At 41.4% G+C, this 27,646-nt stretch overlaps 2 protein-coding genes across 2 annotated transcripts in view; one reads left to right on the top strand and one right to left on the bottom strand.

Moving 5' to 3' along the window:
* The window catches only part of LOC135708341 (uncharacterized), a 551,505-nt gene that overhangs the window by 469,664 nt on the left and 54,195 nt on the right, over positions 1-27,646 (bottom strand). The window lies entirely within an intron of this gene.
* LOC135708511 (uncharacterized) lies at positions 9,297-27,258 on the top strand. Its single transcript, XM_065230626.1, has 3 exons — positions 9,297-9,596; positions 9,671-9,868; positions 26,622-27,258. The coding sequence occupies exons 1-3, from the start codon at positions 9,297-9,299 to the stop codon at positions 27,213-27,215; spliced, it is 1,092 nt and encodes a 363-aa protein (XP_065086698.1). The 3' UTR covers positions 27,216-27,258.

Raw genomic sequence — 27,646 nt, forward strand, 5'->3', positions numbered from 1 at the left:
ATAATTTACAAATTTTTTCTCAGTGTACCTCAGTGTGCCGCAGCTGTACCGGCAGTGCAAAGAAGTCATTGAACTGACTTTTGATTGCTTGTGAATAATGGCTTCCCGGTATTTTAACAGCTCTTGTTTTTGTTTTGTTTTTCAATGTTTTCAAATCGACACGGACTCCAAGGATGCCTGCAACGGACGAGCTCAGTTGCTACACGATCCTTCCATCTTCAGCGGAAGGCCGACCCCGCACAACGAACGTCAATCATTAGTCAACCAACCCTTCTGGGAGCCGGCGGAGGAAACGGATTTGCACCGAATTTTTCACCACCCGAGTATCATCCGTCGGAAAACTGGAAACCAACACCGTCCGGAACACACGTCGGACTGATGAAGGACACACCGCTGACCCAAAATGGACCAGCAATTTTTCCAAGCAGAACTACTTGTCAGAGTCCACCAACCCGTACATCCTGCCGGACCTTTCTATCAGCTTCAAGGTCTACAGCGCCTCCAAGAACAATCGCTTCCCAGGCCAGCAAAAATCGCATTCTCCACTTCTTCAATACCCCACCCGTATGCCGTCCGAGGATCTGCTGCTGACTGCATTCACCACCAAGGACTGCCACCGGTCGCAAGTGCGAATGTTCCCGCTGAAATCGGAAAGTTCCTCCTCCGGATTGGTCGAGTTCCCGAGCGTAGCCCTGGCGGTGAACGCCATCATGAAGTGCAACCACAGCGCGATCGATCACAAATGCACAAAACTCCCGTTCATTATGAAGCTGTTAGTTGGAAGTGCAAAAAGGCAGGAGTAAAAAAAAAAAATTGTTGAGCTATTTGAGATTTTGCCAAGACGGTCCTCCAAAATTATATGAAGGACGATGGAATGGTTGGTGAAGCAGCCACCGCCATGGATGTATTCGAGCAGTTCGAATGGTCGGATGGTATAGTTTTTGTTTGGTTGTTGACTTTCCGATTAAAACTCAAGCACCGCTTGTCGTGACAGGCCCAAGATTTCCAGCGTTGGCCACGGCTACACGAATTGGCGATGCAGCTCCCACGATTGCGGCTGCTTCCAATGCTGCTGCTGCTGTTCCTTCTGCTGGTCCGTCTCCTCTAAAATTCGTAAAAAAAAGACGGACCAGCAGCAGCATTGGAAGCAGCCGCAGCCGTGGGAGCTGCAACCTCGGTCAGATCAAGATACCGCTGTTAGCTGTTCTTCGTCTGGGAGGAAATGTGGATGCGACTGCCGTCACGGGTGTAACGATTTTGAGAATCCATGGTGAGACTTGGTGGAGATTCACGTTTGTTTTGAAAATAATTTGACTAGGAATGGCAACATCAATAACAAATTTTGACACATGCACACTGCGCAGGCCAGCGTTGCCAGATATACCGATTTATCGGTATTTATACCGATTTCCGAACTAAATACCGATATACAGATAAGGTTCCTCAGACTACCGATTTTTGAGGTTTTATACCGATTTACACCGATTTTTTTAAATAATCAAATGATGTTTCAACAACTTCTGTTAAAATTCTAAAACCCGGTCCAGCGAACTCCAGTGACCTTAAGGAAACATCATATATATTTTGGATACTTCACAAGTCCAAAGAATTCTGGAAAATTTAATGGTTTTCAGAACAGCTCCATTAGTTTCAGGAGAATTGAGAGAACTGATCAGTTCAATAAATTTCAAGGATATCGCTGAAATTTAAAGGATTTCCGAAAAACTCAATTTCCGAAAACTTCCGCAATGTTCCGAGGGGCTCATGAAAATTTAAGAAACGTAAGGGAAGTTACAGGAACATTAGTACATTGGGAGAACATTTTACGGAAAGTTCAGTGCTTATTAATGCCAGTGTCGATAACTTTTAAAAATTATTAAATTAGGGAAGATCAGAGAAGGCTGATGTTACAATAAATTCAAAAAAAAATTGTGAGAGCGCCTAAGAAATTTCGTAGTCTTCAAGAAATGCTAGAGACCTTCAAAGTTGATTAGAGATATTCCGGTAGTCTCATCATAATCCAAGTATTGTCTCATATATCTGATGGTGATATTACTTTGTTTGATTTAATGATTGTTAGCTAGAAATCAGCGATGGAAGTCCAAAGTGACAGTTACGTTATATCGAGGTATACCTGTTTTTCAAAGATGATCAGAGTACTTCAAAACAGCCCTATTAAATTAAGGAAAATTGCAATAACTTTAAAGGAATTCCGAGGAACTATGGAATATTCCAAAGTACATTTCAGGAATGTTCCAAAAACTTCAGGGGTATTGCGGGGTCTTCAGGGATGTTTTATGACCATTTGGAAAATTATCTGGATCAGTACAGCTGTTTCTGCCAGCGTCTCCAGGAAGTTTCTTCCGTCTTCTCCAGGAAGTTCAATTAAACTTCTCCCAGAAATTTCTTTAGTCTAGTTCTGGAATTTTGTCCAGTTGTTTTTTTTTTACTTCTATTGGAAGGTTTTTCCGAGCTTCTTCTGGCTTCCCTTGGAAATGGCTACATCTGGAATTTACTTCTGTTTTCTGAAACTTTTCTGCCTTCCTTTGAATGTGAAATCCGAAAGTTTTTTTAAATTTTCGCCAGAACATTCTCAATTAATGTCTTGGAAGTTACGCGGATGTTTTTCCGATAGTTTAAAAGTGTAAGCTTTCGCTTTTAGAAACGGCAAAAATAATATTAATTAAAATAGTAAATACCGATAAATACCGATTTTTAAAACCTTTGATACCGATAAGCTTTAAAAAATTCTGGCAACGTTGGCGCAGGCGCAGAAAAAGTTCAGTGTTGCCAGTAACTTTAAAGATCATAAAAATTGTAACCAAGGGTGCCAAACAACGCCAATGACTGCACCCGGGTGTGCCCCAGTTTGATTTTGTCACTGCGTAGAGTGACCAACCCCTCGATAATTTATCTAATTATCTTTGAAAATATCCGGATATATCAGAATACCTTCGTCAAAAATGCTGAAATTTTTACAAAATATACTCAAATACTTGTGAAATAACTTGTTAAATGTGAAGATCAAATTGATTTAAAAAATATTTTATTGATCAATGGTATAGGTGGATGATTTCTACAATTTTTGAAGGCATAGTTTAATTTATCTAATTATCTTTAAAAATACCAAGATATATCAGAAAACCTCCATCAAATAGGCTGAAACTTTCAGAGAGTTTCCTTAAATTAGCTTACGCAAACATACACTTGAATTGTTTTTATGTTATCACAAATACACGCTACAATTTGACAACATCCCAACTGATACGGCGAACACTATCCTCGAATGCATTATGCAAAATATGCAGCCCACAGCTTCCCAGATCTATCAGCTTCTCGCAAATTATTTCGAATTGAAATACCAATAGATATTTTACAATATTCATCAATTATTGCGAATAAAAAACGTCACGCGTGAGCTTGATCCTACTGGTGGTGCTGATGGTTTTTCTTGCTAATTCATTCGTGGATCGCCCCGTCGTGTGGCTTTTTTTCGCTTCTCTGTATTGTGCGAGCGTTTCAAATCACATTGTTCTTCAACCCACAACCCAGCAGGGTCCCACAAAGTCACTTTCAATCGAAAATCATCAAGCGACGATGAAGCTGTCAACCATCACTTCCAATTGAAAGTCATTCAGTCTTCTCTTCGAGCAGATCCCCGTCAACATCAACAGAATAACTTTCGATCAGTTTTCATGCTGTTTGTTTTGGCTTGACTCGTGTTCACTTCGTATTTCATTGTCAATTGAACTTACTTTCGTATTGAAGCGAAACTGTTCGAACCACATTTGCGCAGATTTTCTGACTTTTATAGATTGTTCACTCATTTAAGCGCATGTGCACGTGGATGTCTAATTTATCATTGTCGGATGGGTTGTTTACCTATCAATATGGATATTTTTTGAATCGGGGTGACGTCTAGAGATCGAAAATTGATATGCGACGTCATTTTAAAATCCAAGATGGAAATGCTGTCAAATACTCATCAATATAGGTATTTTTGGAATCGGTATGAAGTCGACATATCAAAAATTGGTATGCGACGCCACTTCGAAATCCATGATGGCGGCTCACGATTTCAGATTAAGTGGGAAATACTGTCAAATGCCCTAATAGCCCATTGGAATCGGGATGGCGTCTAGAAGCCGGAAATTGATATCCGACGCCATTTTGAAATTCATGAAGGTGGCTTCCGATTTCAGAAAAAGTGTCAAATAGCCTACAAATGGCATCGAATATCGATTATCAGAATCTACGCGTCGTTCTCGTTCAGAAAATACCCAGATCATAGGGTATTTGACATTTTTTGTGAAACCCGATGGCTGCCATATTGGATTCCAAAATGGCATTGGATATCGATTTTCGGCATCCACACGTTGTCCCCATTCCGAAAATACCCATATTGTAGGGTATTTGACACTTTCTGAAACCTGATAGCCGCCATATTGGATTCCAAAATGGTATCTGATATCGATTTTTGGCATCTACGCGTTGTCCCTGTTCCGAAAATACCCATATCTTAAGGTATTTGGCACGTTTTATGAAACTTGATGGCCACCATCTTGGATTCCAAAATGGCGTCAAATATCGATTGTCGGCATCTACGCGTCGTCCTCGTTCCGAAAATACCCATATTGTAGGATAGTTGACACTCTCTGAATCCTGATGGCCGCTATTTTGGATTAAAACATAGCGTCGGATATCGATTTTTGGCATCTACACGTTGTTGTCGTTCCGAAAATATCCATATCTTAGGGTATTGGACACTTCATGAAACCAATGGCCATTATCTTGAAATTCAAAATGGCGTCGGGTATCGATTTTCAGCATCTACGTGGCATCCCCGTTCCGAAAATACCCTATTGTAGGGTATTTAACACTTTTTCTGAAACCCGATGGCCGCCATTTTGGATTCCAAAATAACGTCGAATATCGATTTTCGGCACCTTCGTGTCGTCCCCGTTCCGAAAATACCCATATTGCGGGGTATTTGAGACTTTCCCTGACCCCGATGGCTGCCATCTCGGACTTCAGAATGGCCTCGTTAATTTAATTTTCGTTTAATATAAAATAATATATAATTAATTACTACAATTACTACATATAAATATAATTGAAGTGAACGTGGAAAAACGAAGGAAGCAGTTTTGGAGTCATTCATTGCGTGAAATGAACTGAAGCACTCGATGAACGAAACAAGTGATAGTCCTGTCATGTTTGAAAAGAGGAATGTTCATCGTGACTCGATAACAAGAAACACGATGACTTACACCAAAATGATATTGCTCGAAATAAAGCGATTCTGCGGAGATCATTCTCTTTTCTTTGTTTCAAAAATGCAGAACCCTGACCTGGATCAAGGCGGTTTTATGACAGGTGGACAGGAACTCAGGTCTCCCAGTGTTGGTGAGTTCTTTGCCGTTAATGTTCTCGAAAAGTTCACTATTTTGCTATACAGAAATTCAAAACAAAAATTTTTATCTGCGGATTTGGACAGTTTTTGACCTGTTTCATACGACCGGAAGGTGTATGCTGGTTACAAATGCCGTGCCAAACTGATTTCCTACGCAATTAATCAATCTTTGATGTGAATTTCGCTAATAAACACGAGGAGCATTTCTTATAGCATAACTTGCCATAACAAAATGGGCGATTCATTTTAGTAAACAAACTAACACTCCTTCCAACTGTGGCACCTCTCTTACTCGCCTGGGACCTGGATCATGCTTACGCACAGATCCATGCAAAAGCTAGTTGACACTTTCATACAAAATACTTGTGTAACTGACGAGCTAAGTTATCGACCACTATGATTGTGGTCCTAAAATTGAACTTAGAAAATGGTTTTCAGAAAATTTAAACAATAAATTAATTTTGTAAAAATGCTAGTGATAGCAATTTTAGTTCTTTAATTTTGCACGGAATAGTTTTTTCGATTGAGCGTTGCGTTATTTTGTAAAAAATCGATGAAGTGAGTCATTCTAAACTGATCCACTTTCACCTTAATAGGAGGCGCTTAAAATTTACATCAAAATGCATAAAGATAGGTACCGGCTGTCATGCTCAGTGCTCTGTTTCAATATTCGGTGACCGTGTTAGGGAAACCACTTTTTCCCATCAGGGAAACGCCTCGTTTTCTGATGACAAAATACACATTTTCGTGCACAAAACACACGGAATTGCTGCGGAGAAGCAAGCAATGTCTGAAATTTGCAGATGAAATCTCGTAGATCTTGAGTTGTGTGCTCTTGAAATTGCGAGGTGCGATGGAATAAATAACTCTACAAGCAAACACCTTAACAGCATCGTTGCAATACTCCAACCGATCCGAGGCAAAGTTGCAATATTTCCCCTTTCCATTAAACGCTCTCATTAGTCCTGCCGGCACAGGTCGGCAGTCGGCTGAAAAGTTAATCAAATCAGACACACCCCAAGCGATACCGATTCTCTCTGTTTGGCCATTGATTTGTTCCAGGAAGGAAGCTGCCAGACCGTAGAGCGCAGAAAGTAGGTATCTATTCTTCTATTTTTGGATACCTTTCCAAACCAGGGCAGCGTCGAGGAGTAATCAACCCCAACCCCCTCAGGTGTAATCATTTCGCCGTCAAGGTTATGACAACGACCTTACTTCGCTGGAGGATCAGGACAAGAGCCATCGAATCGACGACAAAGTTACACTTTTTGCCCGGGCCCGGTTGGTCGGCGTGTTGATTGAACGACGCAGAGAAGACGATAATTATATTTTTCCGATCTCGGTCCTGGCACCAACCTTACCGTGCGCTGTCTTCGGGTTGATGGCTTCTGTAGTGAACGACTAGCTCCTTCTCCATTGCTGGGCTGGTAACAATCATAATGACATCGTTGATTGTGTCATAATAGGGTAGGTTGACGATGATGGGAGAACGAGTGGTGCCATGGTTTTCGTTTTCAGCTCAAAGGTTGTCAGCTGTAACAGGCATCACTTTCCCATGGAAGGTAAACTGTTCAAAATGCCTCAAACATTTTTGAGAATGAACCTTCGTCGAGTGAGACACCATTTCGGAGCCCAGTGGAAAGCAAATTGGCAGGAAAATGGTAATGACATTAGTGCTCGCAGCGACGGTAATCACCACTCGGGCATCAAAAGCGCGGAAATTTCCTTCTGAAAATCCTCATTATTGGATCCTTTGCCCGATCCCTCTGTTTAGAATGCAACAAAAGCTCTGGATACGAAGCTTTCTGCAACTGACACTCGTTTAAGTGGTGAATGAGAATCTCCTAGAAACGAGACTAACAACCCGACCCCGAGCTTGAAGGTAATTGTAACCAATTAAAAGCTACACCATCCAGCATGGGAGACCGTCTGACATAATGCAACGAGCGACCAGTGCTTGGGTGGCGCAGAAACAATAATGGTGGAAGAGTACGTATGTAGCATGTAGCAGTACGCTGCCAGGGAACAAGATGAAGGTGAAATGGACCTGGAGAACCGCTTTAGGTGCACACATACTCATTGTCTCCGGGTTGTTGGAAATGTAGCTCCGCTTTAACAATAGTAGTGGTACTAGCGGAAGCAGGTCCTCAGGGATGATCCGAGAGGATTGAGTCATGTCCAAGATGGATGGTGGGTTGTGTTGGATTTCTGGAAGCTCTGTGTGTTTATAGAAATGCCTTGTTCGTTTCAGATTCGATGTTCTGTGGCTTCTATTTTGTCGGGGCACGCCTTCTGGGTTCAAGCGGTAATAGAAAAGAGTTATTATCAATTTCGGTAAAAGTTTATAAAGGTCTTAAAGCATTCTTCAAGTCTAAAACGTGGTCATTTGGTGAAGTTTTTGTGCTTGAAAAGTCACTTTTTTATGGTTGTAAACAAAAGGGTGGACCTCAAATTAATGGATGTTCAAAAACTAACTTTTCTTTTTCTAAACATAATGCAGAGTTGTAGCTAATTAGTTTCAAGCAACTTTGTAAAATACACATTTTTCTATCTCATTTTAGAGCAATTTAAAAGAATTGCATTAGGGTGTACCGTAATCCAGGGGCAAATTGATCACCGGGGTGAAATGGATCGAAATGACTTGCGTTTTCAGTAATCCCGTAGAAATCTTGATAGTATTTCAGTTGTTCATCGAACAAGCATTTAACGGACAACTTAAAAGTAACGTAGTCGGTAGTCAATTCCCTTGCATTTGACGTTTACACACTACCGCTATCTGTTCAGCGAACTACCCATCACAGAGTACTCAACAGATGGTGGTAATGTTTTAGCAACGATGTTTTACAGTGAGAAACAGTCAATGTGTTATGTCTGTTTGTCTGTGGTTAAATGTTTCCAATATTGAAAATCATTGGTTCCCTGTGAAATTGAAAGCGATTGTTATAAAAATACCTACATTTAGCTACTGGCTACTGGACTCGGCTTCTAAGTCCAACTTCATTTCGTAACCGCGGCCGAAGCGGTTATTCAATCCTCGGTCAAAGGTGGGCATATCCATAGCAGAAATCGGTATCTCTACACAGAACGTGAAAAGTTCAGTCACCGCAACGGTCCAATCGAGAATGCAGGAATTCTCCACAAAGCTAGAGTTTCTCATCCTGAAGAATCCGTCGGCAGAGCTACCGACAATGCCGATCAGCATTTCGTCGTGGAATTTGTCCGAAGCTGCACTTGTAGATCTACGGTTCAACGTCCCAGGAAGGATAGACCTCTTTATCAGTAGTGAAGCCTTCTGGGAACGTCAACCTGGTCGGAAGATGTCATTAGGAAATGATCTTCCATTGTTGGCTGAAACACCATTCGGATGGGCTGTCGCTGGGAAAGCATCCAATCAGTCAAAATGCATTCTTCGGATCAGCAATTTTTCAACGAAAGACGACCATCTAGAAACCGCACTCCACCACTATCTGTCGAACAAAATTGCTGGGAACATCACTACGCAGTGACCACTACTCGTGATCCATTTGGGAGGTAGATCGTCCGTCTTCTTAGAACCGACAGTCCCGAAGTTGTCCTAGGAAGCTCCCGGCTCGAACGTGGTCCCACTACCAAGGATGCGTATCACTGCTTCATGGACGAGTACCTCGAACTAGGACACATGAAGAAGCATGACGAACGGGTAAACGATGACATTACTTATTGCTACATCCCGCACCACCCTGTCTTAAAGGAGTCGAGTACAACAATGAAGGTCAGGGTCCTATGCGACGCGTCGTGCAAGACATCATAGGGATATTCACTGAATGACACGTTATTGGTTGGCCCGGTCGTTCAAGGTAGATCTTCAAGTACTAGTGCTGAGTTACGCTTTCGCTTCGTTGCTATGGCTGCCGACGTGGAGAAAATGTATCGCAAAATGCTTCATTTTGCCATCAACCGAAGATTCCTGCGAATCCGCTTCAGGGCGACGCCCACCGATCTGGTTTTCACCTATGAACTGCAGACAATCACCAATGATACTGCGTCTGCTCCGTTCTTGGCCACTAGGACTCTGCAGCAGATCGCTTTGGATAATGGATACCAACTTGCAGCTGCTGTAGAAGCGGTCATCCACGATTTCTACATCGACGATTTTCTGTCTGGTGCCGACGATGTAGAATCTACCATCCAGCTTCGCAAGCAGGTGATTGATAGATGCTCAGTACAGCTGGACTTCCAATCAAGAAGTTGGCATCAAATATTCTCATGGTTCCCCAGCACGTTCCACCGGAAGATCTGGCCCTCAAACCTCTACATGATCTACAAGATGAGCAAGCAGTTCCAACTCCCGGTCTCATCTGGGAACCATCGAACGACGTACTTCGGGTTAAGGTCCAGCTACCACTTTCTGCTGCGGTCCTGACGAAATGTAAGATGACTTCCTACATCGCTCAAATCGTCGACCCGCTTGGTCTCGTGGGTCCTACGATCATTGACGTCAAACTGTTTATGTAGCGTTTGTGGACCTTGAAGCAGAATGGTGAAGATTGCGAATGGGATACTGCACTCCCCCGCAAGCTGTAAGAAGATTGGAAGGATTTCTTTGCTACTCTACATTTACTGAGTGAAATTCGTGTTCCAAGATTCGTCGCACTCTGTCTAACGCTATTAGCATTCAGTTTCACTTCTTCACCGACGCCTCCAAGGGAGCGTATGGGACCTGCTGTTAGGTGCGTGGCGGTGTTTCTATTCAACTTCTGACGGCCAAATCCAAGGTCGGCATTCGATAGCCCAGCTAGAACTCTGCACTGCACGATTATCGACGCAGCTCTACAAGAAGGTGAATGCTGCCGTGAAGATATCTGCCACTGCTTTTTTCTGGACGGATTTCACCACCGTTCTTCAATGGCTACAGTCATCGCCTAGTCGTTGGAAGGCATTCGTAGCAAATCGAGTGGCTCAAATCCAGCACACAATCGACGTGAACTACTGGAGGCATATTGCCTGTCGATGAAAATCGCAAAGTACCGCTAGTCGTGCAGGTCGACTTTTGCAACAATTTGATGCGTGCTACGGCCTTCTGTCTACGATACATCTGTTCGTTACGAGAACGTACATCCATAGGGGTTAGCTCTAAGACCGGAAGGTCCCGAAGTCTTGGCTCAGCTCTGGTACTTTTTTCGGTCCCAAGCTAATCGATGCACCCCTCGAAACATAGGAAAATCCACGAACCCCTCATTTTATCTGTCAAACTTTCATGGCAAATCAAAACAAACATTGTGCAGTACTAGAATTTTGACTAGAATGGGGTACGTTAATGGATTTGCTTGGGACCAATAGGCTAGTCAAGCAGTGAGCCAATTTAAAATCGTTAGTTTCCACCGGTTGGTATTACCAAGTCCGCCGTCCATCGTCTGGCTGGTCGTGGTGATGTCAAGCGAATCTCCGGTCTGATCTAAAACCCTAGTGTGCTCAAGGTAATGTGTTGCTGGAAAACGTCATTCGTGGCGCTGTTACCTGAAGCGTCAGGGACGCACCTGAGGTTAAGCTTCGTTCATTTTCCCTATCCAAAACGACCCTGTTCAGGGCCACCAACTATTTTCAAAAGAGATTGTTTAGGAATTCTACTAATCTTGACATGAATGAAATTCCTGGAACCAGCAAAATGGTAGCAACCAAGCTTCTAATCCTGAAGCAACTGGGCACACTGAGTGCCCATTTCTCGTAGCGATGAAGGCTAGCGCTGCCTTTCCAACCACCGGGTCAACCCGTGTCCAGCGTAGCCGTGCAAAGAAGTATTTATGGTGAACTATATGGTTGACACAGAACTGTCTTATTGCATTGAGAAGATAGAAATTCAAATAGCCAGAAAATTTTTGTGACCCTGAAAAGGGCCGTTTGATTTGTCAGATGAGTTCTGATGAACACAGCATGACTTTGCAGTTGGCTCACACTCCGGTACGGTACAGATTGGCAACGATAATAAACGCCCTGAGTTAAGACCTAGAACTCGAAAAGTGACAAAACTGGGCGATGGTTTAACGTGTAAGAGTTATACTTTTTACTGTCAAGCCGAACGTTTCGAACGAAAATTAAGTCCACTCACGATCCATGTCCAGGTGCAAATATTTCGTTATGAACTCGACGAAGCTCCCTTCGTTCATGAGGTCCATGTTAAAATTACCCAGCACAATCATGGGCATTGGCTCCAAGTAATATTTCGTCAGATTCCGTGCACAAAAGTATTGCTTCTGCTTGTACGACAAATCTGTACGATAGTAAATAGAACAGAAAATCAAAATATTAAAATGAGGTAAGGAAAATAATTAAAATATGGTTCAGATTAATACCTGGCTCAATAAAGATACACATTACCATTTATTATATAATACCATGTAGTCCTACGTCACCATTGCGTACAACCCCATATGGCTGTCCCTTGTAGTTTTTTATTGGTTATCGAAAAATAAGGTTTATGATTCATGAAATTTAATCTCGTAATTATTTCAAAGGAATTTGAGAAATCAATTCATTAGGATTGGAAGGAATAGATTTAGAAGTATTAAATTTTGGGACTTGGACATGTATTTGGTTGTTGGGAGAGAAATAGTAGAAAGATTCTGCTGGGTTTTTTGAGGATCCAAGCAGGATCCTCCATACAATGTGCGTTTGAAATTCCAGGATTGACCTGATTTGAGCCACTCTAAAGTACACCCATACCAGATATCAGGTCAATGGTTCAGACTGAATCGATTGAACCTTGGAGGATTGTTTACAGATCTATACGAATCACAATCTCAAGTAACAATTTGGGTTTTATGAGGGTTCTATATACCACGATTTAGACCTGTAGTATGCTTCAAAACCTCGATAAAACATACAACGGTACTTGAGAATGAATTCACCGAGCACGCTTCTGCAGATGTTTCCCTAACCTTCCCAACAGGTATGTGACAGTCTGCATGGCTGTATTTCCGTCGACGTTAGTCATATCTCGACAGCTACGATTTAAATATAAATTAAATATTTGAAATTCCAAGCGACATGAAAGCCAGTCAAAACCAAAAACAGCACCTTTAATTATGCCAAACATGCTGATAAGGACAAAATTTATTCCTTACCCTAGCAAGATCAACAAACCTCTAAACCTAGACTAGACGAAAAACTAATAAATTTATACGAGCTTATGAACAGTCCTTGGAACAGTCCCATGTGGGGAGAAAGCGAGCGAGTGGCAGCCAATATATTCCCACATATTACATCATAACCACACCAGAGCTCTCTTAGTAGCAGAGCAGAGCTGCTTTTTCTGACCCGCCAGAACTGTGGACTGTTCCGGAGGTTGGGAGGAAATGTTTATTGCATTTCAGTCTTTTCCCCAACCGATCCGAACCGAACCAAATGGGAAAACTTAGGAAGCCTGAACTGAACCGATGATGGCGTGGCTCGAAATCCAGTTTTTTTTTGGTATTTTCTCAATCTTCTCTCGCTCGTCGTCGTTGGGTTCCATGGCTGCTAGGAACTCGGTCAGCAGAATTTTCATTAATGCCATACACTCCCGTTGTCTGCCGCTTCTGCTCCAACAAACAACCCAAGCGGAATGCTATTATCTGTTGTTTTTCATTGCCAGACTCTGCTGGTTGGTTTGACTCGGTCTGATCAGATTCTGTGGGCAGCAACTGATATGAGGGCCACCAGCCATAGCCGGCATATAATGACACCGGAGAAGCACCAAATCCTTTTTTATACTCAATCGAAGGTAATAATATCAAAGTATTAAAGGGCCTCTGAGAAGTCGAACAAATAGTTTGCCATCGGCATGCCATTACCATTCATTTTGATTCCGATGGATAATCTGCAATTTTGTTGAAACTCCAGCAAATGCTTCTCCGTTGACTGAGGCGAAATTCGGCCCCGAATGGATTCGAGCTTAGCCACCACCGGAGCGGAACGGTCCTAACGCAGCGAACAGCAAATTTGAATTTGGCCCGGCGGAGGAGGAAAAAGAAAGCTGACTTCTCACGATGATGAAGATGAGTGGCACGAACGAAAAATGGAAATTCTTTCCCTCCCAAAAACGGTGAGACATCCTCTGCGAGGTATGAATTCACGATTAGCGCAGACGTAAGGGTATGCGATATATCGAGTTATTGCGTTTGTTTTGCTGCGAAACGGAAATCTTCGGCGCATTTTGAAGCTGTTTGGCTTGTTTTTTGTTTGGATTCACTTCGAGTTGATTTATGTCCATGTTTTCGAAATGTAACGGTACAACAACAATCATAACTTCCATCAAATTTCAAAATAATTGACAATACTATCACATCAACGAAAAAAAGCCGATATTACTATGAGCTCTGTTAACCCGTAAAAGCCCGGGACAATTTTTTTATTTTCAAAAATGTGTATCTCAGAAATGCCATGGCCGGTTAAATTGAAATATTTTTAACATCATTCCGGTGTGCGGTTCTTACATCTGTTGGGTGGAACTCCCTCTTAAGCCCCTCCCTCTTTGTTATATATTCAAGGATGTGTTGGCACGGGGCTGTTTTTTTTTCAATCTTTATCACATATCTTACTGCGGAGACGAACCAGCCCAGGTCTGAAAGTCTCATTAATGAAGATATAAAAAAATATATATCTTAATTATCATTGCGACAACATATTGATTTTTTTTTATTTTTTCGGTACTCGAGAAAATAATAGAGAACAATCATAAGAACCCATGTCTACCTTGGAATCGATCCCGGATGTTCCGGATTATGGTTCCATATGGTCAAATTTATCATCTATCATAGCCTTATCATGCGAAATATCAAATCAAATCTACTCGATGAAATATGACCAATGGCACTCAAAATTACAACCATAGAGCCATATGGCCACCGTAGAAAAGATTCCGGATATTCCGGATTATGATGCCTTATGGTCATATTTGATATCTCTCATAACCATATCAAGCGGCATATCAAATAACATCTACTCTGCAAAATATAGCGTATGACACAACAAGGACTACATGCTCGATATCAATATTCGGCGACTGTGTTAGGGAAACCACTTTTGTGTACAAAACGTACGGAATTTTTTTGTTTATTCAATAGATAATAACAAAACGAAAATTGGAGGAATTTTTTGCTAAAATTTTCCATTCGCAACATATTTACGATCAATCATATAAATTCGAAGTGTTTCTGGTTAATTTACAAGGTCATGTGGTATTCGCTCATTGCGAGATTTTGTATGTACCACTTCAATACTGTTAGACATTTGACCACAAACGTTTGGTTGCTGGATGAACAGTAGAGTGATGCAAAATTTGAAATTTTCGCTCCACGATTCCAAATCGGATCCTAACTACCCAAGTAACATTGCAGGTTTTATCGAGGATTTATAGCATTCTACAAGTCTAAATCATGATCTACAGAACCCTCATAACACCAAAATTGTTACTTGGATAACCTCTTAAAATTTGAACCCATTTGGTGAGAAACTGAGATGGCACAAACCATTTGAAGTTTGTATGGGAATTATTATGGTAAAACCAAGATTTCCCAGCTACAGCTTTGCTGCAGATCACTTTTTGATTAAATGCAAGGATCGAAAGTTATCAATGGTTCAATGCGCTGATGCCTTATGATCATGCCCAATCAACTGCTCAGCAGGCAACATTGGTGTTTCTGGGGCGTTGAATAGGGCACAAAAATCATGGCTACTATGTCAAACTGCAAAATACAGTGTTGCCTACAGAGCAGCTGCTTGATCATGTCATAAGTTTATGACACAAATTTTTCCTGTCTCGTTTTACAAAGAAACGATCTTCAGCAAAGTTTTTTTTTTTATCTAGTTCGTTTATTTGGAAGGCTCAATCGCGTTAGCTTTACGGAGCCTATAATTCATTGTTCACTGTGTGTAACAAAATTCACTTAATTCTATGTCTAGTAGGAGTTGGGCCGATTACTCGCGGCTTACTCGAGGTTAGAAGGGTACATTTTCGAAGGATAGGATCAGGGGAGGAGTTTGGGGTAGGGTTTCGTTGTCTCATCAGAGCGTTGTCGCCAGTATGAACGGTAGTGCTGTTCTAGCTTCGTCCGGAGTTCGACCGGCTATGGTGGGTGACCAGTGGGCGACGATGGGACTCATCGAGACGGAGGGACAAGACAAACAAAAACTAATAAAGAGAGACAAAAGACAAAAGGAATTAAATTCTTATACTAGACATTTGAAGAAAAACATAAACAGACTGCATATAGCAGAGATCACGGGTTGCCAACACGTCTCTGATAGGAACATAGGGTTGTCTTCCTTGGGCCTCGAGGGTATTCAAAAGTCGCTCTCTGGCGGCGTCATTATCCGTACATTGCCAAACTGCGTGATCGATGTCGTCGTAACCGTTTCCACACCGACATATGTTGCTGTCCACGAGGTTTATTCTATTGAGATGAGCATCTAGCGAGTAGTGGTTGGACATAAGTCTACTCATCACGCGAATGAAGTCACGACTTAAGCCCAAGCCTTGAAACCACGCTCTCGAAGAAACATTAGGAATAATTGAATGTAACCACCGTCCAAGATTTCCAGTGTCCCAATCGGTTTGCCAACTCGAAAAGGTACTCTGACGCACTAAATGGTAAAATTCATCGTGTGAAATTTGCCTGTCATACAATTCGCCTTCCTGCGTGCCCACCTTTGCAAGAGAGTCCGCCTTCTCATTGCCTGGGATTGAGCAATGTGAGGGGACCCATACAAAGGTAATCATATATGATCTTTCGACCAGCAAACTCATCTGCTCCCTTACCTTTGAAAGGAAATATGATGAGTGCCTACCTTGTTTCATCGACCGAATAGCCTCAATCGAACTGAGACTATCCGTGAAGATGAAGTAATGGTCTGCGGGCATGTTGGAAATCATCCCCAATGCGAAGTTGATTGCTGCCAGCTCAGCAACAAAAACGGAACAAGGTTCCTCAGCAAAGTTGTAGCTGAGAAAATTTTCTATAATAATGGCCATCGAACTGCTTCGCAGCTCAATATGGAAAAATACTAGAAGGCAATGAACAAAGAGATTTCCCATAGTAATTTACATGCAAACTTCAAATGGCTTGTGCGAAGTCTAATTCTAACCAAATGAGTTGTAATTTTGGGAGGCTAATCAGGACCCGATTTGAAACCATTTAAGCACTGTGGAGCGAAAAAGTCAAATTTTGCATCAGTCTAATGAACACCGTTCGGCAAGACCGGATGGAATTCGATTTTGAAATCTGTGTTAGGGAAAGCGCTTTTCACAGGCAATCGGTGATAATTTTAATTATCATAGCAGAGGCTGCACATTCGTTCAATTATCAATAGTGCCCTTTTGAAAATTGACAAAGTCTTAATTACTATACAACAGATTCGTAGGAAAATTTCTAATCAATTGACGAATTATGAATTCAATTCCATCATCTTTGGATCAATATCAGAACACTCTCCGACTTTGGTTTTTGAAATTGCACCCCCAATGTTGCCTTAAAAATACATGGTATGTTAAATTCAAACTTATGGGAACTGACATCCGATTGATGACCTTGACAAATGTCCAGCGAACGAATTTATGGTAATCCTGATGGTTGATTAATGCTGAGCTATTAGGGTGTTCAACACAATTGAGGCTGGCGAGCTGTATGTTGTTTGGAACGAGGGTGACGCGCTTGGCATAGATGGCCCACTGCGACTCACGAAGAACTACTGAATCCGATCATTAGCGGTGCGCCTTCTTCCTCCTTCTTCGGTGAACGGACGCTCATGTGGGCTGCAGCTCGCTGTTTGCGGGAAGCCTTTCGTGTACTGGAGAACAATGTTCAACGCCACGCATCGAAAGCACTGCTGCTGCTGCTTATGATGATGACGACCAACGGGACATCGCCACACACGGTGATTGAATAAGCACCGTTCGGCGAGACCGGATGGAATTCGATTTTGAAATGTTAGGGAAAGTGCTTTTTTCAGGCAATCGGTGATAATTTTGGTCACCATTGCAACAGTTGGGCATTTGTGTAATTTTCAACAATGACCTATTGAAAATTGATTAAGTGTTCAATTCGATTCGTAGAAAAATTTCCAATCGATTGGCTTGTTTAGAATTAAAATTCATCCACTATTGACTGCCTTTATACGCATAAGAGTCCCACGGTGCATAAAGATTGCATAGAACATGGGACAGTTATGCATATAACGGCAGTATAAGTGGTCAAAACCTGACCACTTTTCGTGACGCGGTCGATTTGGTTTTTTTTTTTTAATTGCGCCCCTAATATGTTGCCGACAGACGTAATCCTACGTCAAAAGGTTATTTTTTTGATTTCAATGACAATAAAATCCATCCTAGTAATAATTGACACCTAAATGAGGGCTTAACTATATGGAACAACTTGGTAGAAGACATTTTTTGAAGAGAATTTGAAAAAAACTGTCGAAATGTTTTAGAAACTAGATCTAGATCTAGAGTTCTTTGTTAAATTTCAAAGCTCTTAAGGGCAATTCCCGTAACGGTAGGAAGAGTAATAGACATAAAATATCATTTGGAAATTTTGTAGAAATTTTGGAAGAATGCTTGCAAATAACGTATAAATTCCAGGAAGTTTGAAGAACTTCATAGAAATGCTTATAGGGTGTCCCAGAAAGTATAAGCACAGTTTATTATTGGAATAATACAACGTTATGTTAATGAATAAAAAAATTTATTTCATATACACACAGCTAAATAAGTAGGGAAAATTTTCGTTACTATGATGCACATAAATGGAGCGTCATATATCATAGAAGTTTACATTATAGATCGTGTAAATTTATGAGACATATCATACAATATTCAATGTATTGTATGCAACAGTCCACCCTTGTTTGCAACAGTTCTTGCGTGAAAAATAAGTTTACATGGATGAATCATTGCAAGCATGGATGTTTACATCACCAGTAAAATTCAGAATGTTTTCTGTGTATGTTCTCTACAGTATTAACTTTCAACTGGATGAAAATAATCTGCGGTTCCTTTAATCGCATGCCAAGGAGCAAACTTCTGATTTGACGACGCTATCCATTAGCTTCAGCACAAATTCCTTGGCGATAATTTTGGTGAATTTTGTCAAGTCTTCATCAAATTTTTCTATTGAATTTGTTGCTTTAACCCTCCGTTACTCGCACTGTTGTACTTTGCACAACACACATGAGTTTTCCATTGCCATTTTGTTGCTGAGTTACCAATCGATCTGAAACCAACAAGTATTTCTCAAAAAACTTGTTTTGATCCAAACAAGCTAAACTTTGATTACAGTAAACTCCTAAAAAATGCGGTTAATAGAGAAAATGTAAATGGAAACCGCGTAAACTGTCACCATACTCCGTGGGATTTGACTTAATTGATTACAACATGGATTAAGGCTTGAACTCGAAAAAAATGCACCATTTTTATCCGTGTGTAACTTTTTTATCCGTGGGTAAAAATTGATGAAAATCTGGGTATAACTAGTTTGGAGTGAATTGTTTACATGTGCAAAATTTCATAACAATTGGTTCAGTGGTTATTGAGATGTCATCGAAACAAGAAGAAAATCGCCTGAGAATTTTGCGCGCCGTCATGGAAAATCCGATTGCGACCATGAGATGGATCGGAAGACAACTGGGAATCACCCATACAACTATGTCTTGGGTGGTAACATCGTTTAAGGAGTCCCAGACGACCCAGTGGTGGGCTGGAAGTGGAAGAAAATCGAAGACAGCTGACCCTGTGAAGGCCCGGAAGGTGTATTTTAATCGTAATCCGAACCTTTCGATTCGCGACGCGGCTCTGAAGGCAAAGTGTTCCGCCTGGTTCGTTCAGCAAACCATGAAACGAGCTGGGCTTCGTGTATTCAAGGTCCGGAATTCACCGAACCGGCGTGATCAACAAAACACGGCGGCCAAATTCCGCGCAAGGAAGCTGTATCGAGAGTGGTTAACGAAACCGATGTGTGTGGTTATGAATGACGAAACCTACATCAAGGCAGACGCAAAGCAGATACCGGGCTGGAGTTCTACGTTGCCAAATCACGGTTTGATGTTCCGGAAGACATAAGGAAGAAGAAAGTGGACAAATTCGCCAAAAAATACTTGCTCTGGCAGGCCATATGCCAATGCGGTAAACTGAGTAAACCGTACATCACAATGGGTACCATCAACAGCGAAATTTACCGCACCGAGTGCCTCCAGAAGCGTCTGTTGTCCTTCCTGCGGTCCCACGGAGGCAAGACATTATTTTGGCCGGACCTGGCATCATGCCATTATGCGCGATCGACCTTGGATTGGTACAGAGACAATAACGTTGTTTTTGTACCAAAAACCGCCAACCCCCCAAATTCACCAGAGATTCGTCCGGTGGAAAGATTTTGGGCCATAATGAAGGCCAAAGTTCGAAAATCGTCCGAGGTGTTTAAGAACGAGCTGGAGTTGAAGAAAGAATGGATGAAAGTGACCAAAAAAGTCGGCTCCAGCATTGCACAAAATGTAATGAGGTAAAGGTGGGGGCTTTCAGCGATAGAAATTGATTAAAGTAATTATGCTGAAACATAATACATATGTATTAATTCATTCCCTGAAAGTTTCAAGAAAATCCGACTTAAAATAAATTTTTGGCGAACACTTTTGTCTGGTGCATTTTTTTTTTCGAGTACAGGCCTTACATCGATATCCTGACCAGATAGAAAGTTACTGTCATTCACAAAGTTTTTCAGGAGTTCAAAGCCTATTTCTTGGTGCTCAATAGTTCAAAATTTGCTCACTAAGCGACGCTAGTAAACACGTGAAATTCTCATATAAAATATCTCGAGTTCCCAACCAGATAGAAAGGTTCTGTCTTCGGCATAGTTGTTCAGGAGGTAAAGATTTTTTCGCAGGTGGACAGTAGTTCAGAAAACTCTCACTACTTGGCGCTAGTATATACGTTCAATTTTCGCATGTACAATAGTTCTAGATCCTGACCAGATAGAAAGTAAATGTATTCGGCAAAGTTTTTTAGGAAGCAAGATCTTTTTGTTGGGTGACAATAGTTCAGAATTTCCTCACTCACTTTCTCGCATATTCAATAGCTCGAGATCTTGATCAGCTAGAAAGTTGCTGTCTTCGGCAAAGTTGTTCAGGAAGACAAGGTCTTTTGGCTGGTGAACAGTAGTTCAGAATTTTCTCACTGCGCTGCGCTAGTATACATGTGCAATCCTCATGTATGCTACAGCTCGAGATCCCGAACAGCTAGAAAATTACTGTCTTCGGAAAAGTTGTTTAGGAGATCAAAGCTTTTTTGCTGGTGAACAGTAAATAGTTCAGAATATTTTCGGTATGCGACGCTAGTATGCATGTAAACTATTTGTATATGCTATAGCTTAAGGTCAGGAAGTAACTCTCATCGTCAAAGTTGTACATGCGGCAAAGTTCTTCCGGATGGTGAACATGCAAATGTATTTTGTTCAAAGCTCTCTCATTTTACGTCCGATTTTTGATCTCCTTAGGTTATTTGAATGGTATGAATGGTATTGCATAAGGGTTCAACTAACATATGTAACATAAGTCCTGGGAAAAATCAAAAGCATGCCATTTGAAATCAAACAATTTAATTTTAAAATCTTCTTCAGGGTATTTTATTCTATTTATAAACTGTTGAAAAATGCATTTACAGTACACTCAATGGTCCATTATCTTCGATTTTTCGCAGTGTAGCGAAATTGTTGAATCAGGGTTTGGACGGTGTCTTTGACGATTTCTTTTAAATTTTGCTTGATTCGATCAACCAATTGTTGCACAATTTGAGCTTCCCAGCCGTTGTCGTACACCGTAGCCTTGAGTACACCCAATTGGACGAGCCTGAGGCACATTTTATGGATTGTCCTTTTTCGGTACAAATGGTATTTTTTACTCAGTTCCAAAATGAGGCATTTTCCATTCGCAAAAGGTTTGCGACGAAGTGCACGGCAACATTTTGGTATTTTTCGAGTTGTTGCTGTGTATATTTTAGAGCACGATGACGTTTCCGATAGATTACCTTGTATTTTTTTTTAATCCGATGGATTGTCATGTTTGAAACATGAAATTTTCGTGCTAATTTGCGTGTTGATTGACCAAATTTGTTTTCAGCACTTGATAACATTTTTTGGTTGTTCTGGCACTCAATTTTGTTGGGCGACCGCATTTCTTTTTATTTTCCGGTTCTTTGCCATCACGACAATCCTTCAAAACACGATAAATAGTTGATTTTGATTTTGGCTTGTCTTTGAACACGCTTAGAATTTCACTTGTACTGAGCCGTCCAAAAAGGTTGGCGACTTGTGCACATAAATCCAGCTTGTACGACATTTTAAATGGAAACTACTGTGCAAATTTGAGTTTGACAGTTCAGTAGTAGTATAGATAAGCGTGACAAGTGCATTGGTTGACATATGTGTGTTTGTTCATGCCGTCAAATGAACACCTGAAAGTATTCCCAGGACTTACATATGTTACTACTTTTAATTTCAATTTATTTTTTCAAAGCAATTCTGAGAAAATCAATCATGATTCTTTAGAGTAAATTTTTAAAAATAGTGTAACTTTGGGTGAACCTTTGGTATACAAAATTTGAAAATGATATTGAGAAATTTGCCTCTTCGTATTTCCATTAAAAATCTTTCAAATGTTCTAAAAAGAACGAAAATTTGACGTTTTTAGGGGGTGTCCTTAAACTTATGGTCGGAAGTGTACGGTTTTATAAATTTCTCCATTCAACTGAGCAAAAGTGCCTCACTCTCTGAGTTAGTCTCGTTGTCCTTGCATATGTAAATACAAAGATTTTTTTTTGTTCTAGACCCTTCGATATGACATTTTGAAATTAGCCTTAATGAAAGGGAGACTCTAAACATTCATTTGGTGGAAGTTATACAAGTGGAACGACTCACCCAAATTTATGTATCCACAAATCTGCATGAACATTTTCACCAAAGAAATCCAGAATATATTTGTCTTATCCCACTTAGGCTGATGTAAATTGTGTTTTTATTTTATGATATTTGATATGCGAGAATTTCCCACCAAATTCAGAGAAATTTCTGAACTACTGTTCATCAGCCAAAAGATCTTTATCTCCTTAAGAGCTTTGCCAAATACAGTAAATTTCTAGCTGTTCAGGATCTCGAGATATTATATATGCGAAGATTTCACGTATATCCGCGGCGTAGTGAGAAAATTCTGTACTGTTGACCAACGAAAAAGTTTTGATCTCCTGGACATCTTTGCCGATGACAGTTTAGCAGGTCTCGAAATATATCTAATGCGAGAATTTCTCGTGTATACAAGCGCAATGATGTGAGAAAAAATAATTTCTGTCCACCAGCCAAAAGGCCTTGGCTCCCTGAACAACTTTGCCCAAGACAGTAACTTTCTATCTGGTCATGATCTCGAGATATATCACATGCGATAATTCCACATATATTCTAGCGCTATGTAGTGAGAAAATTTTAAACTATTCTCCACCAGCAAAAAGTTTATGATCTCTAGAACAACTTTGCCCAAGACAGTAACTTTCTATCTGGTCAGGATCTCGAGATTTTCCATGTTGTAATCAATTAAGTCAAATCACACGTAGTACACGTTTACGCGGTTTCCATTCACATTTTCTCTATTATCCGCATTCTTTGGGGGTTAATTGTGATAAAAGTTTAGCTTGTTTAGTTAAAAACAAGTTTTTTTTTTTAAGGAATACGCGTTAGTTTCATATCGATTGGTAGCTCGGCTGCAAAATGGCAATGGAAAACTCACACTGTTGTACAAAGTACAACGCGCGAGTACTCGTGTTACAAAAGTTGGCGCGAGTAAAGCAGGGTTAAAGTGTTTCCGTAGATTTCCCTTGGAAAGGGCTCAAAAAGTTTCGATTGGCCGGGCCTCCGGACAATTCGGAAGATTTTCTCTTTAGGCACGTACTGCACTTTACTTTATACCAAGCTACCGTGTTTTCCGAGTAGTGCATTGACACCAAATCGGACCAAAATAGTTCTGGGCCATCATGTTGACGGATCATAGGTTGCAGACGTCGATTCAAACACTCCCGAACGTAAATGTCAGTGTTCATCGTCTCCTTCGTTACAAATGGCTTTTTTTTTTTCCTTTGGTTTGTTTTTTCCGTCGATCTTGTTTTCCGTGCTGAGCACCAATGCTACCGACGTGCCAGGAAGGCAGCTCCCACACCTGGACCCTACCTATCGACCCATCAACTCATGAACCGGGGACCAACGGCTTTACTTCCCATCCCAAGGAAGGCGTGATGAGAGATGTTATTACAAATGGCTTTGACAACTCACATATTGCTTGCCAAATCATGGCCTTCTATTTTTTTCGGTAAAAATTTACTTATCGGCATCGTCCACTTCCTGATCATCACGGACTGTGTAGTATTGGTCTCCCGGAAGCGTCTTGTAGAAAAATATGACGTATGTTTCATCGTCCATGATAACACAGGCCAATTTCCACACAGCAGGCTATCATATAGCTTCCGAGCCCTTGGTTTGACGGATGCGGCTTGTTTCTGACTTCGTTTCGGCTTCTTCTGCTTCTTGAACGTTTGAGTCCGTTTCTTGCCTTCCCAAGCAACATTGCAAGTTTTATCGTGGTTTTATAGCTTTCTACAAGTTTAAATCATGGTCTACAGAACCCGCATAAAACCCGAATTGTTACTTGGGTTGGCACATTGGACGTTACCCTTTAATGTTCTTAGTTTTTTAGCCAAATCTCGACCAGAGGCACTTTTTTTATTGGCGAAAGCTTGGTGATCTTCTGGTCCACTTTTCGGTCCACCGGTCCTGGTTTACGGCCAGATTTCGCTGTGTCCTCGAACGTAACTTCTTCATCGAACTTCCGGAGGGCGGTTTGGACTGCTCCGATACTTACTTCCTCACATTTTCGTCAACTTTCTTACTAATAGGTTGGGAATAGTGCATCATTTGTGCACGATCTGTTGGCACTGCACAGCTGATAAACTTCATCGGGATAGAAATGGCGGCGAGTTGAAAGTGTGCTTATACTTTCTGGGACACAATATAGAAGCTCTGCAAACATTGTAGAAGTTCAAGAAACTTCATAGAAGCTAGCTTCTACAATGTTTAGCATTCTCTAGAATTCACTGGAAGTTTTGAGAACTTTGTTTCGCTCAGATCTTTAGAAAAAAAAAATGTAGAAAAGGTTCAAGGTCATTCCTGAAGTTTGGAAGTCATGGGGGATTAAATATCTTGATTAAATGTTGATATAATTGAGAGACCTTGGAAAAAATAATGAACTTGAAAGTGATCGAAGAAAATTTTCAAGAAGTATTTGTTTTTTATTATTATAGTCACTTTAACACTCTTGGGTCGTTCGTGACTTGTCTGGGGTGAGATTTGAACTCGTGACTTTAGCCCGAGAGGTATGGATGTTAACCGGGGTCGCCCCCAATTTTTCAAGAAGTTGAGCTAAGCAAACTTTGTAGACATTCAAGGATCATTAGAGCAATTTTCCATTAGATTAAGCAATTAAAAATAAACTACAAGGGACAGCCTTATGGACATTTTTGACATTTACCACTTTTTCAATAGTTTCTTGTTAAAAATCAACAGTCGTAGAAATATTTCTGATCGATTGGTGATAAAATTATTGAAATTGATCCAGGAACAGCTGCGTTATTTACGCTCAAAATCTTTCATAATTTCGTTACATGTTCCATTTTTGGTTTTCACAAAGTGTACCTCCATATATAAATCACAGACGTAGTCCTACGTCCTAAAAACATTTTGCTCTTTTATATGTGGCGTCAAATGAAAAAAAAACTTGTGAAAACTTCACTGACTGTGACCTTTCTCTCACTTCTTCTCGCCTGCATCAGTTTCTATCAAATTATTCGCATTAGTTTTAGTTATCAACAAATTTAAAAGCAGTTAAAAAAAACATTTCGCGGAATATTCCAAAAACGTCGATTGATTCCCCGAAATTCCACCACCGCAACTAGCTTTCGCCTTCGTGTTGCATTTGTTCCGGAAATTTCGTTTCGTGCATTTTGCGGTATATATTTGATGGAAACCATTCCGTTACGTTTCGAAGTGGCCATAAAAAAATTCATATCGCATACCCTTAGCGCAGAGCCCCGGCCCTCGAGTCTCACGTTGAATGAATTTTTGATCATGCCTGGGCACACATATTGACAGTCTTTGGGTTTTCGAATGTCCCTTCGGAGAGGGTTGGATTTCACACTTGCGTTACGAGCTGTTTCCATTTCCATTTCAAAAAGGGACCGCGTCTTTTTTTTTGTTCGCATTCGGAATTGGAAATCAAGATGTTATTGGATGAAAAAGGATGTGACGGTTTCCTTTTGCGACTGACTGACTGACTGGCTGCCTGGCCGGAAATGGGAACGACAGTGGGTGTTTTCCGCCGAAATCCAATTCGGGGATTACGATCGATGAAGTGTTTATCGGAAAGGAAGACCGACAAAGGGGGAAAGCGACGGTGGTGGTTGGTTAGTGATTGAGAGTGAGTGCTCTTGGACGAGCTTTTTCGAAACGATGGGATAACATATCAAGCAGATTATCATTTTGAGCATTCATAGAACTTTTTCGCAGAAAATCACAATGGATCTTTCCAGTTAAGTCATGGAAGAAACCAAATCACGTAACCGAATCTGTTGGAATTGCATCAATAATCAAAGTTCAAGGAATTTCCCTTTCCTAAACTGCAGCTGACTGACGTCGAAGTCTTCTAATCTTTAACCACCGCTTATCGAATGACCCGTAGCAGAGTGCAATCACCAGTTGACCTTGCTCGAAATCATGCGCAGCCAAAAAGCAGAAAGTAAAAAATCCTGTATCTGTTACCATGCTTGTAATTAACATTAATTGAAAACCGAATCGAATCCCAAATCTAATCATACAAGAAGTTGATTGACAATGAAAATGCACTCCGCTGCTAGGGGTATGCGTTGTCCTTATCACCGATTGTTCTGATTGCGTGTAACTGATTGTGCACCTCCTTATCTGGCCCGGGTGCCGAAAATGTGAAGCAGATTACGCTCTCCCCGCTATATAAACGGTAGCCGTGGCGTCCAAACCGTATCTTTCAACCCGAGTCCCCAACTGGAGGTAGTACGCAACCAAACATCATCCAAAATGGTAACTGAACTTGTTTGTAAGATAAGGTTCGATTGACGCCTAATTGGTTTTTATTTCCACCGCAGAAACTGCTCGCACTCTTGGTCATCCTGGGAGTTGGCTTTGCCAGCGCCAATCTGCGCTCGGAGGTCGACCAGCTGCTGGTCTTCTACCCGATGGAGCAAGTCCGCGAAATCTACGACTGGTGGATCACCCACGATGCCGAAGTTGGAGAGATCTACGCCTTCATGCAGAGCAACGAAGCCGACGATGCCTGGAACGTGCTGATCGGACAACCGGAATTGCAGGAAATCTCCCGTTGGGCTGAGGAACGCGACGTCATGCTGGCCGAGTATCTGAACTTCATTGCCGGCCTTTTCGGCTGGACCCCGATCCCACGTGCCGTCCGCACCACGGCCGGTCGCTCCTGGTCTTCCATGATGGAGGAAATCCGTGCCGTCACCGATACCGATGGTGCCGTCGCTCTGGCCAACCAGTTCATTGCCACCCCCGGAAGCGAATTCGCTGAGCTGTACCGCATGACCCAGGATGCCCGCCCGGCTTTCACCCGCACCATTGAGGATCAGGCTGTGCTGCGGTGGTCCGCCCAGCTGCGTGCCTTCGGTGTTGACATCGATGGTACCATTGCCCGTCTGCGAAACTTTTTCCAGTGGAACTAAATTTTACTACTTCGATGGATCAATAAAATTTGAAGATGGCTAATTGAAAACATTTTAGTTGTGAATTGAACATCACTACAGTGCACAGTGGGCCAGAAATGCACAGTAGACGACAGACCCAATGTCTATTAATGCGCTGTTTACACTGATGCTAGCTCACTAGCTCAACCAGCTCAACCAACTAGCATGAATTTCAGTAGGTGCAGATGCTGACGCCCTGTTTACATTATGCTGACTGCTTTTTAGTACAGTTCTAGTACACTTGCGCAAGCAAACCAGCACAGATCTATATACCACATAAAAGAAGCATTTCCAAGGCTTGGTACCTGAGAACAAGTTTCTCCCTGTCGTGAAAATTATCTGGATGTAATGTCGGCCTAAATGCCCCTAATTTGGGCCCATACATAAATTCAGCAATAGACCAAATTTTT

The sequence above is a fragment of the Ochlerotatus camptorhynchus genome, unplaced genomic scaffold (assembly GCF_037179485.1).
Source record: "Ochlerotatus camptorhynchus isolate MF236.1 unplaced genomic scaffold, CSIRO-AGI_Acam_v1.1 ptg000330l, whole genome shotgun sequence".
NCBI lineage: Eukaryota > Metazoa > Arthropoda > Insecta > Diptera > Culicidae > Ochlerotatus > Ochlerotatus camptorhynchus.

Coding starts and splice junctions, on each gene's coding strand:
- LOC135708511 (XM_065230626.1), top strand. CDS start 9,297: ATGGCTGCCGACGTGGAGAAAATGTATCGCAAAATGCTTCATTTTGCC. Junction 9,597..9,670: donor CCATCCAGCTTCGCAAGCAG/GTGATTGATAGA, acceptor ATGGTTCCCCAG/CACGTTCCACCGGAAGATCT. Junction 9,869..26,621: donor TCGTCGACCCGCTTGGTCTC/GTGGGTCCTACG, acceptor TTTCCACCGCAG/AAACTGCTCGCACTCTTGGT.